At 44.6% G+C, this 19,261-nt stretch overlaps 1 protein-coding gene across 4 annotated transcripts in view; it reads left to right on the plus strand.

Annotated features, from left to right (window-relative positions):
- The window catches only part of CSMD2 (CUB and Sushi multiple domains 2), a 549,151-nt gene that overhangs the window by 291,738 nt on the left and 238,152 nt on the right, over positions 1 to 19,261 (plus strand). For 3 of the 4 annotated variants that reach the window (XM_048825804.2, XM_075121410.1, XM_048825805.2), the window contains exons 10-11: positions 7,084 to 7,205; positions 16,936 to 17,039. The exons of the other annotated variant lie outside the window; for it this stretch is intronic. In XM_048825804.2, coding sequence (XP_048681761.2) covers positions 7,084 to 7,205; positions 16,936 to 17,039 — 226 coding nt within the window. The remainder of the gene's footprint in view (positions 1 to 7,083; positions 7,206 to 16,935; positions 17,040 to 19,261) is intronic. 4 annotated transcript variants of the gene reach the window in all.

Below are 19,261 nucleotides of genomic sequence, written 5' to 3' on the forward strand. Positions count from 1 at the left end.
GAGCCTGTTGCAGAGAGACGACTAGGAAATGGCATTGTCTAAATATGTCCCCTCCTCATCGCTGGTAGAAATACAAGCTCAGGGCTTGATTTGCCATTGCATTGAGCCTGGTGCCGCCATTTACACTAGTGCAAAGTGGGGACATACCACCAGCCAATCAGAACAGTTGTGTTTTGCACTCCCTTTGCATGGGTGCGAACGGCAGCAGGAGATGCCGGGCAGTGGCGAATCAGGCCCCCAAAGTCTGTAGCTAATACAGTTTAAGGTAGGATTAGCCCATTCTATGGGGAAAGTCTGGTGCAAGGGGGGAGGAGAGGGGTTAATGACAGCCCCTCATAGCCCAGTCATGAAAGGTCTCCTCAGAAGTGCTGAGCAAGCCCCACTGAAGATGGTAGAAGCTGAGCTTGCTCAGTGCCTAATAGGATTATGCCTTTGAGGTCAGCATTGTAAGCAGCTTTTGCCTTATGCTCTCACTTTTGCACTTTGCGGTGCAGTGATCACTATACACCCTGGCCCATTTCCCTGCTAGATGCTTAGTCGTGACTGAATTAAGTTATCTTTTCGCCCTCCACGTCCTTTTTATTATATATATAGTAGTTGGGATCAGGTGACAACCATGCAAAAATCACATGCCTGTCTCTGGTGTGACAGCGATAGATCAATACTGCACTCAGAGCTGGAACATGGAAAGGATTTTCTGTGAAAAATATCTTTAAAAAAACGGAAAACTTTTTTCATTTTTTTTCAATGAAAAACTGAAAACCAGAAAAGAATTCTGCTTGTTTTTTTAGTTTGAAAATTGAGACATTTTTGTTGCGATACCAGAACATTTTCAAAGAAGCAAAACATGTTCAGTTTGAAGAATAGCTCTGATTTGTCAACAGTTTTCAACCAACTGTAATTTCAACGAACCTGCTAGTTTGCATGCTGCCATTTACTGGTGAGAATGGGAATGGCTCAACTGTGTTTCATAGGCCCTCTACTGCTGTATGTACTGAGATACCGCAGTGTTGGGTGTGTTATAAACATTTAGAGGACATAAAGGTGAGTCTCCTTTAGCTCAAGAAGGTGGGTCTTGGACTTCTGGAGCAGGAGGATCCAAGTTCTATCCCCACTGTTCTGAATATGTTCTCAGTGTGCAGCATGTTGACAGCTGTGAAGTTGTAGGTGGGCACAAATTCGTTGCAATACCATTAACATGGCTGCAGATATTACATTTGTTAATTAGTACAATTTCTTAGAGAATGATTCCAAGTAAAGTCAACCCGATAGTGATCATTTAAGATTTAAACTATGCCTGGAAGGACATGAAAATGGCTTATTGATTTGCTGTCTTTAGGAGCTTCAGAAGAGTTAATAAATGATGACTTGTGCTTATATTATAGACTTGACTTTCATCCCAACGAGAATGTCCGGTATTTTGTCTGAACCACCAGCTACTGTACATGAGGCTCTTTCCTCCCATAACTGATAGCTCTATGCACGCTGCCCTTTACACTTTGCCGTTTCAAAAGTAATGGACGGTGCTGTAGTATCTTTGAAGGCTGTTTAATGCTCATAGGCTACAGAATTGCCCCCCTTTCACGTGAAGTAGTGTCAGCTGACTCACTGAATGTGATTGGATGAGTTCATCCAATGCTATTGCAGTGGGTAATGTATGCTTCCTGTACATTTGGGACAGAACCCATGGAGCTCACTGCTAAAACATAACGTTAGAGCCAAGAGTTTAGCAGCATTTTAAAAAGAATTAAGTATTTATATGAACAATAAAACATCCATAGTTACATTAGATAAAATACTGATAAGGGATATATAAACCTTCGTGTTTCAGGACATAAGGTAGCCACTATCTGGTACGAGACACTATTGGAAACGGAATACTGAACTAGACAGACCATTGTTCAGATTCAGTTTGGCAATTTTGATGTGACTTGAGCCTTTGTCTCTAAAGGCATGTCTACACTGGAGTTAGAGGCGTAAATTCCAGCTTGAGGAGATGTACCCGCCCAGCTATGATTAAGCTAGCACACTAAAAACAGCAGGATAGTTGCTCTGGAATGGGGTGGTTAGTCCATTTCATCACTCATGCAGCCGCAGCTACGCTACCCTTTTTAGCATGCTCGCTTAATGAGAGCTAGGGCAGGTAGGTCTATACCTCCCACTCCAATGTAGACATACCCTAACAGGTGAGAGTGGAAAAAGGCCACACGCGGGGAAGTTAGGATTTGGATCAGAGTCTTAACTTCATGATTCGGTCTTATTTTCAACAATAGAACAATGTCCCTGGGAAAAATGGACCCCAGTAATAAAGACTGTCCTGAAATTAGCGATGCCGTACATGCTGATGAACCAGCTCGTTGTCCTTCTGTGATCAGCCCCACAGTGTATTCATTCCAAACAGAGGCAAAGGAACATGAGGCTGTTTGCATTTTTAAGTAGTAGTCTTCGTTGTTGTTTCTTTTCCTGCATGGAAGCGAATGCCTCTAATATGTGTTATTGTTGGAGGATATTTGGTTGAACGGCAGGTCTCTGATGGGCAGTATTTTCCCAGCAATGCTCATAGATACTCCATTGTCTAACCATCAGCAAAATATTGACCGCTGTGCCTGGGGATGCTTAAGCAAGATGCATAACCTCTGTCCAGTTATCATTCCCTTTATGTACGTCAGCTCTTTTATAAGTATCCGCTTTCTAGATTCAAACCGCCAGGGGACACCTTCAGCAGAGGTACGTGGCTGTGGTCTGTGCTGAGAGGCCTCTCTGGGCTGTGATGAAAAGGGCTGTTCCCATGGCTTAGTTCCGCATGCAGCGGCGCTCGGTCATTGGGGCTGGCCTCCAGGGACAGCTCCTCTGAGCTGCCCAAAGTGGGGCTAGCTCTTGGCCTTCGGAACCAACCGTCTGTTCTGTGGCGCTTTGGGACACGGGATGCGTGTTCAAAAGCTGCTGAAAGACCCTGCACCGGGGACTGGGCTCCGATCAAAAAGTACGAGTAGGTTGGTCAGATCAAAAGTGCAGAGTCCAAAGCTGCAGGTAGCTTAGGGTCTCAAAATAGTCCAGTGGGGCCATTACGATTCTAGCTCAGCCATTGTTAACAGCTCTGTCTGCATGTGCATATTTTGTGGACACCCACACCCACGGGAGAGCTAGAGAGAGAGAGAGAGAGTGTGTGTGCACTAAGGATTCTTGATCACTGGAGGTGAATTTCACAGTGTTCGCAACCTCAAGCATTCAAAAATAAGTCAGGCCCCCAGATTTTTTTTTTAATTTGGTTCTTTTTATGTGCTTTCTGAGACTTTAGGGTGCATTCAGGTCATGCTTTCGTTCTTTTCTCTGCAACTATAACAGCTAGACACGTTTTTTTGTTTTTTTCCCCCCAATGAAAGCTGAGATTTTCATGCAATCTCTTCATCCTAGCAGCTGGGGCTTTTATTTCAGGAAACTTGTGATAAATTCTTGAAAGTTGCCTTCACTGAATTTTCACCCCTCTGAAGAGGGACCTGCACAAAGCCTGTCCGTCAGTTACATCCCACTGAATCCTACCTGAAGGATTCAGTGGGATGTTAAGTGGTTCGTAAACTTTGTGCTGAGCTCCTGCTGCAATGGACAGAGGAGAGGTTTTTCACCACAGCGCTAACTTTTCACCTTTATGTCACTCTCCCTCAATTCCCATCCAGTCCTCCCACAATAACTGGGCTTCACCCAGGCCCTGCTTGATATGGTTCACATTGCAAGCCCTTCTATATTACAGCTTCAACGGAGATATGAACTTCTGGGACAGGTGTGCGAATCTGGGACAATGCAGATCCTAAAGCTCAGAACAAGTGCTTGAGAGCTGGTGTCAAGGCATTCTTAGCTGAACTTTCAGTGGAAACTCAATGAATCCAGCCTGATCCATCTCTTATGGAACAGTGCAAATGCTTTGTTTGGTAAATCTTTTCCAGCCACAACCTGAATGACATTCACAGCATCAACCACTCCCCACTTCCCTACCCTTATTGAAATACAGAAAACCCGATCTTCCTACCCTTAGCAGAGCTGTCTGTAACCTGAAAAGGAAGAGGAGCCAGAGACGCTATGAAGTTAAAGCGCAGAACTCTTAATGCATGATAGCAGGGTCCTCATAGCTGCTTAGTGCCCTGCAAGTAGAGTGCAATAGAGTTATACCCTGGCTTGCTGTTGTGTGCTAAAAGGCTGTGTGGACAAGCCCGTAGTTGTAGTATACGCAGGGGCTTTAGAACAAAACAGTCAGACTGGGTCAGACCAATGGTCCATCTAGCCCAGGATCCTGTCTCCGATAGTGGCTAGTACCAGAGCTTCAGAGAGAGTGTACAGAACAGGAAAGTTGGAGTGATCTGCCCTTCTTTTCCCCTCCCAGCATCTGGTAATCAAAAGCGTGTTAAACAAAAGCCAGTGATCCTGCTCATTATGACTTATGGCTTTCACTAGGCAATGAGCAAGAAGCCAGCAACTGGCAAAATTTGGCTGTCCCTGTGACCCAGCACCAGGGAACGTGTGAACGGAGTTTTACTTAAGAGGACAACACATACGGATGCCCATCTAGGTCTTGGCTGTTTTGGTTACGTTTTCTTTTCAACCAGCATGTATAATTGTGATGTTTGTAATGCTGATAATGAACAACTTGTAATACTTTTAATTAAATCCCTCTGAAGCCCTTAAAGTCATGAACTGTTATTTGTTCAGTTCTGCTTTTTTCCCACCTTTAATTTCCTCTGCAGATTTTTGCAAGGCTGTAGAATACCACCTGATTCTTTGAAACAAGTACAGAATAAACTGAATCAGTGTAAGAGGATATTTGGCATAAATATTCAACACTATAAAGCAAATTTACAGCGTCCTCTCATCTGAGATAAGAAAGAATTTGCCTGTGTTATTATGACTCTGTGAATCATCTTGATTTTTTTTTGTTCCTACCTCCAGTTTTTTTTATATGGTTTTGTTTTGGTTTGTTGCTTTTTATTCCGGTTCCAAACCATTTTTAGCATTGTTGCTGTTTTTATATTTTTAGGTTTTAAATGACAAACTCCTTTGAAATGCAAAGGTCATTCTGAGCCAACCCTATCTCACTGCAGTGTAACAGGAGGCCACTTTGTATCTAACTCCTGATGGTCCAGCTGTACGATGGGGATAACACCACTCCTTGTTTCAGAGGGGTGTTGTGAGGATAAACCAATTAAAGATTGTGAGGTGCTCAGATACAATGGTGGTGAGGCCAGATCAATTTGTAGATGGATCTTCTCAGCTCCTCTACAAATGACTCCTCAGTTCTGCTCCATTTCATCCATGCTGCCTATGAAGTCCAAAGGCCCGTGTGAAATTTCCTATGCTTTGCCCATGTGTATGAGCAAACAGAACCTACCCTTGGCTAGGGAAACCCTTGGAGTTACTCAGGGCCTGATCCGAACCTGATTGCAGTCAATGGAAAGACTCCCATTGACTTTGGTGGGCCCAGAGAGCTCCCACTTTGGACCTGACCACCATATCCTTGCATAACTATTTACTGGCTTCTCCACTATCTAAATGGTGCCCCCTACTGGTGACGCCTTCCTGCTGACAGCAACCAGCATGATCCCTTCCAACTTCATGGGCCATAGCCATGGAGCCTGTTGATTAGGTCCAGTCTACCAGTGCTTACACCCAAAGGTGTTTCCCTCCTCGTTTCCACTTATCAGTCACAAGGGAGCGGCCTCCGGGCAGGCTGGTACAAAGGGTGCCCGTCGATCTCACGTTAACAAGATACAGTATTCATATCAGGAGACTGACCACTATGGGGCTCATTTGGAATAAGAGAGGAGCCTTGTTGTGAACCTGTTCCATTAACAGGAGGCCCGTTTGTCCCCATCAGTGGCAGGATGCAGCATTGCAGTGTCAAATCACTGACCGGGGAGCCACAGGGAAGAAATGGGAGGGTGAGACTTGGATCAGGAAGCAGAATGCCCCCAAATATATGTCAGCGTGAAATGATACAGCTCAGGTGAAGTAGGAGGGACCTCCTTTATTTTACACCGCTTCATGGTTATTTCACTTGCTGCAACCCCCAGTTTTCTGGCCTTCGGGTTGTAAGTTACGCCCTTTAACACCACCATTTACAGGAAATTTGGCCCAGAGTTGGTTGCTCTGGGCTTAGACTCTGGGTAACTGTACTAAAAGGGCAACAGTTTAGCTCAGGAATGGGGTGTTGTTTGTTTGAGTTTTTCATATGGCGTAGCCCTTAATCAGCAGCTCTGTGTAGCTGTATTTGTTCTGTCTAGCGATGGACCCAAAGCAGAACCTTTATATGAACGCAGGCACATGCATGCACACCAGCCCGCTCACACAGAACACGTACACACGCAGCCCCTTCGGACATCAGGGAGGTACAATTCCCGGATCTGATGTGTGTGGGCCAGGCCCACTTGACATTCAGCTCAACAGCAAACGCCAATACAGAGCCATGACTCTGCACTTCACGGTTGCCAGTGGAGAGGGAGATGGGGGCTGGTTCTGACAAAAGGACTCCATGGGCCTTTTCCTTTCTTTTACCCTTATGCACTTTCCCAACTCTGCTTCACTTATGCTGTTGTTAAGATGCTAAGCAGAGCTGCCAGCCCGTGGAGAAATTGGACTTAACTCAGCCTCTCCTCATTAACCGTTTGCTGTGTTGGTCTTTGCTCAGGCTGTCAAAAGGAGCATGGAGAAAGGAAAACAGGGCCCGCCTGGCCCAGTGGAAAGAAGCAGTGCTTCCTAGTTGGATTCTGCAGCGTGTGTTGCAGTACCCTTCGTGAACCAGGGCTTACAGAAGCCCCTGTGCGGTGGCCTTAGGTGTTAAATCAGTCTGAGCCACAGGGCCTGTCTCTGTTCAGCAGCCTTAATCAAGAATCCCCTTTCTGTTCATCACAGTGGTGTCCTGTGTCTTCTGTACTACAAGGGGTGCAACAGCCCCTACCTGCTGAAGACAACGTGAAGCGGTTTGTTTCCCTCCTGATTTTATGCAAGCTCTCTCTCCCCTCCCTAGATAAGGAGCCAAATGTACATCCCAAGGCTGATGAACCTCCCCCAGACACTGTCTTATTTTCTTCTTCACAGCCAGGATGTGCGATACATATCTCCGGGGCCCCAGCGGAGTGATAACCTCTCCCAACTACCCCGTACAGTATGATAACAATGCTTACTGCGTGTGGGTGATCACCGCCCTCAATCCAGCCAAGGTAGGTCTCTGAGAGATGTCTCCATCTTAGTATCTTTAGTCCCTTTTTTTTTTTTTTTTTTTTTTGAGTCACCGTTCATCTTTCTTTCTCTCTCTTTCAAAGCTGCTCAGGTTTTTGGTGCTGCTGTTTCCACCTACCACGTGTGTCTCAACTACTCAGGGAGGCTGTGACACGTCGCCTACCTCCCGTTTAAAATATCTTTCTTTAAGGGATGTAATTAAAAGTCAATGTAATTATTTTTAATCAAAGCCTGTTCGATATCTCGATGTGAATGGTGCTGAAATGCCAAACAGCTTAGCAAAGCATTTCATTAAAACTGGCTTTCAGTTAGGGCATGGATCGTCCGTGCCGCGAATGCTGATGTTCCCTGATCTTAACTGATACCAGGCCCCCAGCCAACTGGGATTTACTGTCTAAAGGGTAGAAGGCGAGCCAGAGAGGAGGAGGAACTGGCTCTCTCCACCGCTAATACTGGCCAGTCCTTCCTGTGCTTTGGGGTTTGAAGCAGGGAAAGAAAACACTGAGTTTTCTCTGCCATTCCCCACTTGCCATGTGCTGGGGGAGAGTTTTAGATGGCTGCCTTTGCACCCCAACCCAGTGAGGCTTGATAACACAGAGAGTTCCAGGCTATAATGCTTTAGCCTTGCTTTGGGTCCACAAGGTACTGGAGAACTGTGGAGAGTTCCCCAAACTTCGAGAGGCTCTGTTAAACAGGCTAGAATGTACTGCTAAAGTCCTGAATTCCCAAAGAAGAACATTCAGGTGTCTCTCTCATTTTGTTTCTTTCTCAGTCTTTTCCTTTTTCTTTCTTTTCCTCCTAAATTCTCCAAAACCTTCCCTGGCTGATTTTCCTCTGCATTTCCCCCTTAGCCCTCATCATGCCCACTTGTGACAGCTTTTGCTGGTTGATCTGTTTGGTCACTTGACAAATATGAACAAGTTGCAAGAGGGCTTTTGAAATAATCTTAAAAGTAAGAATAATCCACCTCCGTTCAGAGCTGTTTGGGGCAAAGTGTGGCGTACATTATGTTTTCATTGTTTTTGTTTAATTTGTTCCATAGTAAATGTCTTGTGAATTAATTTTTTATCAACTGAAGATTTAAAAACAGATTTCAGGCCAACAAAAATGCGGTGTCATTAATTCCTAAACCTTTTGGCTCTAAACAAAAGGGAAGTAGAACTAGCCGGGTCTAACCATGTGATTGCAACTGATATTTCCAGTAAACTAGCAGGATTTTTAGAAGCCAATTGGAGCCACAGGGGTTCAGCATCTCTGAAAATCAGGCCTAAGCATGGGTTAAACGTCTCCCTGAACCCAAATCTCTCTCTTCTCCCATCCCTCTGAACCGTGGCAGGGCCGGCCATGTCTGTGCAATGTTCCATGTGTCGGCTGTGGGATCTCAGTCTTGGAGCTGGTGACATGAGAATATAGAAGGGGTGATGTGAATGAGGAGAAAAGATCTAAAGTGAAGCCAGGCTTGACTTCTGAGCAGCTTAGCTGGCGATCAGCAGGTACAAAGGGCACAGTTGAAAAGCTGCCAGTACCAGTGACCAACTAGTGCTGGTGTTTTTTTCTCCCGGGGTCTGAGGGTTGTGCTTTCTCAATGAACATAGTGTAAACCTGTGTGCAAGCCCTTCCATGCACCTGCCACACTGCTGCACCCTGTGCGACACATGCCAGGTGCAACGCACAAGAAGTGCCATCCGGGGTGTCTGAATCGGAAGGGAGGATGTTCCAGTGGAACATTAATGCTTTAAAAGACATTCCACTGCAGCTTGGAAGCTATTGCCGAGGTGCAGCAGAGGGATTAGATACAGCTTGTGTGAGTGACAAATAACATCATGCATTAGGCTGTATAATGTGCACTCGGGAGTAGGTTTTTGGACACAAGGACTTTGGGGCCATAGTAGAAATTGCCGGAGAAGAGGAGAGAAGCGATGTATTTCCTGCATTTTTCTTAATTATTTTTCTGCATCTTTTTTGTATAAAAAAAGAAAATGGACCCAAAATTTTGGTAAATAAAATTTTCAGAAAACAGTTCTCTTTGTTCTGGGGCTTGGATAGGAAGTTGCAGTCAGCCAGGCCCTGTCTACACTGGCTTTCAAATAGGCAAACCCTTTCGAGCTTGGGTGCATGACTTTTGGGCACCGAATTACATAGTTATGGCTGTGTCAGGTGCTTCAGTGACCCTAAACAAGAGAACTGCCTCGTGCCACTTCCCCGTAGTGCTTGAATGGGCAGACTCCAGACATTCCCATTTGCTTTTTCACCAGGCACGGAAAATCTGGTAAACGAACTTCTCTGCTTCTCCTCCAGTGATCTGTTTCATGGGTTTCCCTCTACTATGCACAATGGCTAGGCGGAATGGCCGATCGCATGTTTCCCAGACTCTGTCTCCACCCTGCTGCAGCTTCCTCCATCCCCACTGTTCTTTCTCCAGTTGGTATCTTCCTTAGCTTTTAAACATACTTTAATAACAATAAATAATATTTTTTTTTAAAAAAAACCTTGATTAGATAACAGATCCATAGGACCTGATCCTCAGCTGGTATAGCTTCACTGACTTCAATACCTAATAACTTCCTGTAGAGAATATACATTGTTCTCTATGGGCCACATCTTCAAGTGGTGTAACTCCCTTAATGTCTGCAGCTATATCGATCTACACCAGCCCAGGGAGAATAAACCTAATCTTTTCCCTTAAGTAACTAGATAATTATCAGCCTATAAAGGGTTTCTGGGAAGACTTCAGACTGTTGAGTGCTTCATCCCAGAGACACGATTTCCAGGTAGGAAATAATCTCTCCATCTTTTTGTGGCACGTGGGATTGGGTGAAATGCACTGATGTGTTCGGAAAAGCCATTGCTGTGCCTGCTTGTCACGTGCGAACAGTTGAGCTTCACATTAATCTGAGATGCACTTCATGACCGAAGAATGATACCTTGTGCCCTGTTAAAATGGCAGAGAATGCTCTGCGAGGTCCCAGGGGCCAATCCAAGGAGAGGGCTCTGCCTTTTGACACTCCCCAGGAAGATGGCAAACAGCAAAAACAAATCAATTGCGTTTAACGTTTGCTGCTACTGAAGGAATCTGTTGAGGCTGCAGAAACCCCAAGCTGTGAAGAAGAGAGCTCATCGGCAGGGAGAAAACACATGTATACAGCTCCAAATCATTGCATTCAACAACAGAAAAGTGTGATCACTGAATAAAATACATGTGCTGATGACAAAGGCCCCAATCTAGCAAGTAGATTGACTGGCATGGCCAGTTCCTTGCGCCCACGCAGCGTCCCGTAGAAACTAGCTGTCTGGGTTAGTTCATTGGCTCTCAGCACATGTCTGTTATACTGGGAGCACTTGAGTTCTAATCCCAGTTTTGGCACTGACATTCTTTGGGTTGTTGAGAAAGTCATGTAGACCCTGATTCAACAAGGTACTCAAGCACGTGAGTATTCACTGCGTTAGGCACATGCTTAAATACCTTACTGAACTGGGACTTTAACCTCCTGGGTTCATGTTTCCCATCTGCAAAATAGGGATAAGAACACTTATGTGCATTCCATCGCAAGGTGGGAGAGTTGAAGATCGATTAATTGCATCTCTGTAAAGCCCTTTAGAGATTAAAGCATTATGGGCCTGATCCAAAGGCCATCAACTCAGTGAGAGATTTCCCGTTGACTTGACTGGGTTTTGGATGAGCTCTTACATGAGCTCTTAATATTAGGGATGGGAAAACCCACTGGGCCAAACTCAGAACTCATTTGAAAATCATGGGTTCTGTATTTAGAAAAGAACTGTAGGGGCCACATCCTCAGCTGGTGTAAATCAAGTGGATCCACTGAGTGCAATAGAGCTATTCCAGTTTACAGTAGCTGAGGATCTGACCCTATATTTTTAAGGTTCAAGTGTCCTTTGGCTTGGGAAAAGGAGAGAGCTGGGCTGCTGCATTTTTTTAAGTTTTATTTTTCTTCTCAAGAAGCAAGGTATTAAATAGTTTTACAACCAAAATGGGGCAGTAGCATTTTGCAAGGTTGATGTTCTGTATGCGATATCAGCAGGTTTGGAAGGATGCGGGGTTTTTTTGGTCAGTGTTGGTAAACGTCAATTTCACTGTGCATGCTAAACCAAGGGGGGAAAAAATCTCAATTTATGAACAGCCAAAGTAAGAAAAATGTTGCTTGAGAATTTGAGAGTGTGATTTAAGGATAGTTACTTTGTATATCTTGACATGCGATATTGATCATTTGTATTTCAACGGTTATAAAGCTTGAACTTTGTAAATCTCAGCATCTGCTGTCATTAAATAATTGTCTGACCCTCTCCTAATTTCTCAAACCTGTAAAAATTTAAATCAACAGAAATTTTAAAAAAAGGCTTTAAAGCCCCATCAATGTCATTGCTGTACACAGGGACATATCCTAGTGGTCCTCGCAGTGGAGAACTGGGGCCAGAGATCAGAACTGGAGTTAAAGCCAGGGTCAGTAGCCAGTGTTAGGGTGAAGAAGCAAGAACCAGAAATAGGACAGGAAAGCAGGAATCAGGGACAAAGCATGGCCCAGGGGTCATGCAAGAAGGCAGGGTCCAATATAGCAGCGAGCCAGAGAGTCATCTAGTTACTCAGACAACTTTCTGAGCCTCCTTCTCACTTCAATAGAGAGTCTGAGCCAATCGGAGAGGCTGGACGTCTCCTCCAATCGGGAGCTTCATGGTGGTGCTGGTGAGCTAGGTCCACCAGTCCACGCTCCCAGCCGGTACCAGTGATCGGCTGGGTGGTGGCTGCTGTTTGAGGACGACTTATGGACCCGGATTCTAGACCTGCCGTCCCTCACAATTATCTGTCAAAATGTTGTTCTGCAGAGCCTAGCTATAGGGTGCATTCGTTTAGCGAGCTCACTAAGAATGGAAGTGAGGGAGCAGCAGTGTGAGTCTGAGTACTAGCTGCCAAATCCACCTGACAACCCCCCTGCCCTGGGTATGTACTCTCTTGTGCCGCCTATACTGAAGCCGGTGGTGCTAAGACGCTGGTTCCATTTTTAGCGAGCTAGCCAGATGAAAGCTAGTGTGGGTATGCCCGTACGAGCTGGGAAAGTCACATCCCAAACAGTGTAAACCTACCTATCGTGAATCCAAACCACTGAGTTACATAATCCGCCCTGGGGTGTGCTTAGACACCCTGAGCACAGTGCAGCGTTGGTTGAAAACTTTTGTGTACAATGGGGCCCATGTACCACATGGGACCGCTCTCCGTAACCACTCTTTTGAGGACTTAAGTCTTTGTGCTTGCCCCTGGGCTGCAGGCATTGGTTTCTCAAGTGGTGAACTAGAAGCAAACTGAGAAGTGTCTGGGGAAAAACAAGATTTGAATTAAAATTGGCATTTCTGAGCCCACTGCTGGTGACGCCTCCCCCCCTTCTTAAAATAAAATTGAGCTCATTTGTCAATGTTTCTTCTGAGAAGGACTCCTAGAGCTCAGTGCTACAAGACGTGGAGCAGGAATTGCTCACATGCTTAAAATAAAAGCACCTGCTTATGTGGCTTGCTCAAATTAGGCCAAATTGCTCAGCAGCTTACAGGTTTGAGATGCTAAACTGGCTTCTGATTAACTGAGGCATGGGATACAGTTTCGGGTAAACCAGCCAAAATATTTGTACTCTGAACAAGCTGGGTATCTAGTGATCTGACCCAGAAATGCCTGAGTTTCTGTGCTCAGCTCTGCCACCTGCTCACGCTTTGGCCTTGAGCAAGTCCCTTGACCTCAGTGTGGGTTTGTTTTTTTCTCCAGCTGTAAAGACATCCCCTGCTGTGTCGTCGTATCTGCTGGATAGCAATGTTGACTTGTTGACTTCAAACAGATATCGTGGGGCTTAATTAATATATGTAAAGCACTTGGAGATGAGCACATTGAAGGTGCTATACTACATGGACAGGATTATTATTGTAATTTTGTTCTCCAAATGTGGCCTTCCTTCCTGTCAGAAATTGCAGTGGATCAAGCCTTGAAATCATGAGGCATATTTGAGCCCATTTCTTTGACTTTGCCAATTGATTCCTGTCTTGTCAATGAGTTAAAAATGAGGTTTTGTGGCATTAGCATTCCTGCTTGTGCCAGGAGGTCTTGTGGTGTTTGTCCCATTAAATAATGTTCAGTCTTCAACCGAAAGCAAAACAATATAAACGGTGAGGGAAAGATATGTAAATAAATGTTACACTCGCTAGCCTGTTCTCATGCAACAAGGTTATGGTCTACAGTATATTAGAATGTAATTAGCTATTTAATGAGGGTCAGACTCTTTAAAATGCAGTTTACTTGCATGACTGGTGTAACTAATGATGTGTGCCATTTTACAGCCCTGTGTTCTTTGTATTAATCACATTATTTCATTGTTACATGGTTCAATAATATTCTGCGTCCGTGAATATTTCAGCATTGCTGCTAATATTGGTAGCTTTTTATTTAACATAAAAAATGAAGATTGGGGATTTTAAGAACATTTACTGTAAGCCACAATCAGGAATTGGAGTTGATCAGTACTAAAATATATATAAGTTCCTTAGCCTTCATGAAATACCGTGAATCCCCTTGTTTTAGAATCCAAAAGCTTTTGAATTTGCCCAGGGCAGGGTTGATACACCCTGTCACACAGTCGCTGAGATTCCCTGCTAAGTCAAGTGATCACAATCAGGAACTGCAGACCCTTGGGCATGGCAGAGCAAACAAGCCATCTATAGCCCATGGACCTCCTGGCCAGGGCAAACAATAGTATTTAGGGGTTCTGACCCCCTGAGCAAGGCAAAGCAAACAATTAGTCTATATCAAGAGTCCCCGGCAGCCATGCCTAGTGGCAAGTGCAGGGGGATAGGAGAACCCAGGTCCATCCTATTCCACCGGGTTCTGACCCAGGGTCCCATGAAGCCAGTAAACTCCCTATTAAGGGTTCAAGCCTCAGCTCCTAACACGTTCCCTGGTTAACTTCCTACCATAAAATCCGCCTCTGGCATCTCCTTTGCTGGCAGCGGCGTCGCATCCCTGTCAGTCTCTGCGGTCGGCTGGGCCTCCTCCACGTAGTCTAGGTCCATGACCTCAGTAGTCTGGAAAGTCAGTGGTTCCTCTGCAGGAGCCTGCAGCATACATCCTTCATCTTCAGCCAGCCCCAACTGAGCTGGGCCATCTCCTTTTATCTGTCCCTTCCACCTGGAGCATGCACAGCAGAGGTGAGGGGGCGTGGTCTCCTGGGCCCACAGTGATTGGTCAGCCCCTGTTGGCCCAGTATAGAATTGATTTACCGGTCACACATATATATACCCATTGTTCTTAAAAGGGTATTGTCCTTTGGATACCTGGTCAATTAAAATAAATATATAGATAGATAAAATTAGAAGTGGCTTAAGATGCTACTTCTTCCCTTGAGCCAATAGTTGTGATTTTGCAATCACATTTTTTTCTGTATTTTTAAAATGTTTTCCTCTCCCTGCTGCTGTGTGAAAGACCCGCATAACATGAAGGAAAACAGGAAATACAACGAAATGAGTGTTAACAAAGTTCTGTCAAATGTAAGGAAAAGGAAAAAAGAGAAACAGATTTTTCTCTTCTCTACTGCAGTTATAGTAATCTTAGGCCCCCGGTCCCGCAAATATTGGCACACTCATGTAACTTTAAGCATAGGGGTAGTAACACTTAAATTAATTGCCATTGAAACCTTGTTCGTTTTGAATTCAGTGGGCTTACTCATGTGCTTAAATTTATGCATGTGCTTAAGTCCTTGCATGACTGGAACCTTAAATGCTGCTGTTAACTATAGTAGATAAAAAATGTTTAGACAGACATCTGTTTGTTTTCTTTTAATGTTAGTGGTGTCCCTTTGGAGAGATGCTTCCAAATATAATTGATCCCTACATACTTCTTAAATAATTATTATTTCCCCACAAACCAATAGGAATAGACAGATCCAATAGAATTTTATTTTAAATTTCAGTGGCAATCGGTTTTAAACATTCCTCCCTCATCTTTGGTAACAGGCTAGTGCATGACGGTGAAACTGACGGGAGTCAGAATGTGAAATTGACCAACCTAGGGTCAGATACTCAATTGATGAAACTTGATGGAACTACGTTTGCTTCAGTGCCTAATAACTTCCCATAGAGAATTGACTGTGGGCAACGTTCCTCAACTGGTGTAAATTAGTGTAACTCCAATAGTGTTAATGGAGCTTTGTCAGTTTACACCAGCTGATGATCTCATACCTAACCCCCCTGCCCCAATCCGGATGAAATTATTTATTTACTGGCATCTGCTCGTGTGCTGTTGTGCCGACATTTGGGGTGACCAGGTTCCTGTCTTTATGATCTGAGATTATTTCTAATCTGAAATGCAACATTAAATAAATATCATAAATAGTTGAAAAACAGGTTAGATTTAATAAATAAATAAATTCACATTTGATAATCCAAGGGGTTATGAGTATCACAGTGAGGTATTTTTCATATAGGCACATGCATAAGTGCGTCTCTAAATAAGGATGCATTTAAATACTTGCTTACGTACTTTCCCGAATTGGGAGCCTTTAGTTGGAGTTGTGGATGCTTAGCCCCTCTGCAAATCAGGCCATTATTAGCATCAGGTTACATAGCTTGCCCAGGGCAGAATTAAGGTCTAGTCAAAGTAGGCCGGTGCCTATGGCCCCAGTCCCCAGTTTCAGAATGAAGCATTCATTTTTTTAAAAAAAATGAGTGGAACTTTCAAAAGCATCTAAGTGACTTCAGAGCACAATTCTCTTCAACTTTCAGCAGGACTTGTGCTCCTAAATTGCACAAGTGCTTTGGAAAATCCCATCCAATGTTTATGTGAAAAAAGTCTGAAAACTTGAACTAACTGTAAACTAATGTAGTGATGTCTGAGTCTGCAGAGAGCCTGAAACCGTTGCTCTGAGATGGGGGAGCTGCCCCCAGTGTAACCAATGCAATCAAGTTGCAGTGGGGGAGGTTTAGATTGGATATTAGGAAAAACTTTTTCACTAAGAGGGTGGTGAAACACTGGAATGCGTTACCTAGGGAGGTGGTAGAATCTCCTTCCTTAGAGGTTTTTAAGGTCAGGCTTGACAAAGCCCTGGCTGGGATGATTTAACTGGGAATTGGTCCTGCTTCGAGCAGGGGGTTGGACTAGATGACCTTCTGGGGTCCCTTCCAACCCTGATATTCTATGATTCTATGTCTCAAGCAGAGGGAGAAAGAGCAGCCACTAAAGCCAAGGAGGAAACCCCCTGAGTACACCCCACCACCACCACCAAATTAACTACTCTAAGGCCCCAAGCTGCTTTAAACCTTCCTGCACTGCGTTTGATTGATAAATGCCACTTACACGTGCATTCAGATCCATCACCCAAATCCAAATCCCCAATTTGCAAAGAAAATCAAAAGGTAATAGTGACCAGCCAGCAGAGCGAATATAACCCCTGTGCTGTAAGGTCAATGGGCACCTCTGTATCAGTAAATGCATCTGGAAAATCGATAGACACAGCAGAGAAATGAAAGATGATTTCAGTAATAGCTGTGCGCGTCTGGGGAGAAATGCCACAATGCAATAAAAAGTGAGACCAGACACCATTTCCATTGTCCAGAAGATTTAATGCACCTATAAATTGCTCTTCAATAGACACACACACAGAAATAAACAAGAGGACCTGTAGGCTGCCTCAGTGGTTGACTCGTATTAATATGCTGTATCTTTGCTAGGTTATCAAACTTACCTTCGAAGAATTTGACTTGGAAAGAGGATACGACACGCTGACAGTGGGTGATGGAGGGCAGGTTGGAGACCAGAAAACTGTGCTCTATGTGTAAGTAGTTTCTTTTAGCACTGTGCAAATCTGTACATAAATTTTGCATCAGGATATTTACCATAGGTGTTTGCATTCTGGAGGGTCCAGGGCCTATTTGCTCGAAGCCAGTGAATGTTTTATGTCATGGTCTGCAATAGAGAATGAATGGAGTGTTCTTGCTGGTGCCTTGTATTTCCTTCCTAGTCACGTTATCTTCAGGCCCATCCAGGGAAGCCTTCAGAATTGTAATTCCCTCATCCGGCTGCTTCCTTCCTTCTGGAATGTCGCTGTGTCTGGACACTTGACAGAGGAGAAGAGAAAGAGAGAGACTAGCAATAGCTAGGAAGCTGAATGCGTGGGGTCAGAAATCTAGTGCAATGGTAAATACTGAAGAAGCAGGGTACACCTGTGAATACATAACTGCATAGCAGGCTTTGACTACCCTTCTGCAACATGAAGATAAGTCAAGTTCTCAAACATCAAGCAGGGTGGGACAAACCTGAAAGAGAAAATGAGGCCTGGAAGCCCCCGTCTCCAATCTACCAATTTCTGATGGTCTGCCTCTGATCTTATTCCAGTAGGTCTCATCTCCCCTCCACAGCCTGAAGGATGGGGGACGAGGGGGAGCACCAACTGCTGAAGATGACATCAGTTCAAATCCAGCTCCAGTATATGGACGGAGTAGTAGCTGTAATCATAGGATACACTGAAGCAGAATGCAGTGTAGTTTTGTGTAGCTTTGTAGCAGGGCTTTGGAGCGGAGCCCAGAGCTGGAGCAGTGGAGCTGCAGGTTTTTGCCTGGAGCTGGAGCGGAGCCAGAGCACAACTCCAAAGCCCTGCTTTGTAGAGAGAAACAGCCTGTGATGATGGTAAGAGCAGGCGACTGGGAGTTTAGTTTTAATCTAGCTAGCACGCTACAAATAGCAGTGAAGACACTGCAGCATGGACCCTGATGTGAGTTAGGAATGGCAGTGTGTACCCAAGGTTCTGGGCAGTCTTCTGCAGCTCGTGCAGAAGCCCGCTTCACCATGTGTTCCGTGGTATTTTAGCGGTACTTGCTAAATTAAAGCTGGCCTGGGTACACCTACCCACCTGCAATTATACTTCACATTACAACGTAGATCTACCCTGCGGTGCCGGAACGGGTACTCACCTCTTCTGCAAGTCTGACCTTTAACCTTTTTGTTGCATCCCTTTCCTGTCTCTGACATGGAGAAGATAATAGCACCTGACCATTCGGGACTGGTAAACCTCATTGCGTGTGAGGTTTTGAAAACTTCTTTAACTCTGTTTTTTTTGCTGGGGCCGGGAGGGGGCTGGGTGTGGAAGAGGTTACAAAATTAGTTCATGGGAAGGGTTATCATCTCCATATTATAAATGGGGAACTGAAGCGCAGAGTTTAAGTAACTTTCCCAAGATTGAAGAGTGTTTGTGAGACCTGATCCCAGTTCTCTGGAGTCCTAGTTCAGTGCCTTAACCACTAGGCTCTCCTTCTTTATGTAGATATATAACAGCAGGGATTCTCAAACTGGGGGTCAGGACGCCTCAGGGGGTCACGAGGTTATTACATGGGGGGCGTGAGCTGTCAGCCTCCACCCCCAAACCCCACTTTGCATCCAGCATTTATAATGGTGTTAAATATATTAAAAAGTGTGTTTAATGTATGGGGGGGGGGTCACACTCAGAGGTTTGCTATGTGAAAGGGGTCACCAGTACAGAAGTTTCAGAACTACTGTATTACAGCTAAATAAAATGTCTGCCGTGCATTATGAGTAGAATAACTGCCCAAAAGCTAGGCCGGCATAAGTGGCTGCCCTCTTTACTGTATGTAACCTATTTCTTATTATGTTCAAATTTTTTCTCCTTTTTTTCTTATTTTGTCACAGTCTGTCTGTCTGTCTGCCTCTCTGATTTCATTTTGTTTAATTTTTCACTCTTTTTCCTCTGGAATTTCTCTCTGCCGTCTCTCCTTCTTTGCACTGTCTCTGTGCAGCGGAGTGTACACTCCAGTGACATTTGAGTCACCGTTTCTCACCCGTGGTGTATATAACTCTGAAGAATGACTTGTGAAAGTATTTGTAATTAAAGTGTCGCAGAACATTTCACAGCTGATTGGTCTGACCATGGAAATTAGAGCAGAGGAAATAGTCTGTAATAAATAATTTAGTCAGTGGATAGTCCCTCATTTTGGCATTGTGAGATGTCCATGAACAGCTAGAATCGGTGTGATCTAGTGGATA

The sequence above is a fragment of the Caretta caretta genome, chromosome 19, assembly GCF_965140235.1.
Source record: "Caretta caretta isolate rCarCar2 chromosome 19, rCarCar1.hap1, whole genome shotgun sequence".
Taxonomy (NCBI): Eukaryota; Metazoa; Chordata; order Testudines; family Cheloniidae; genus Caretta; species Caretta caretta.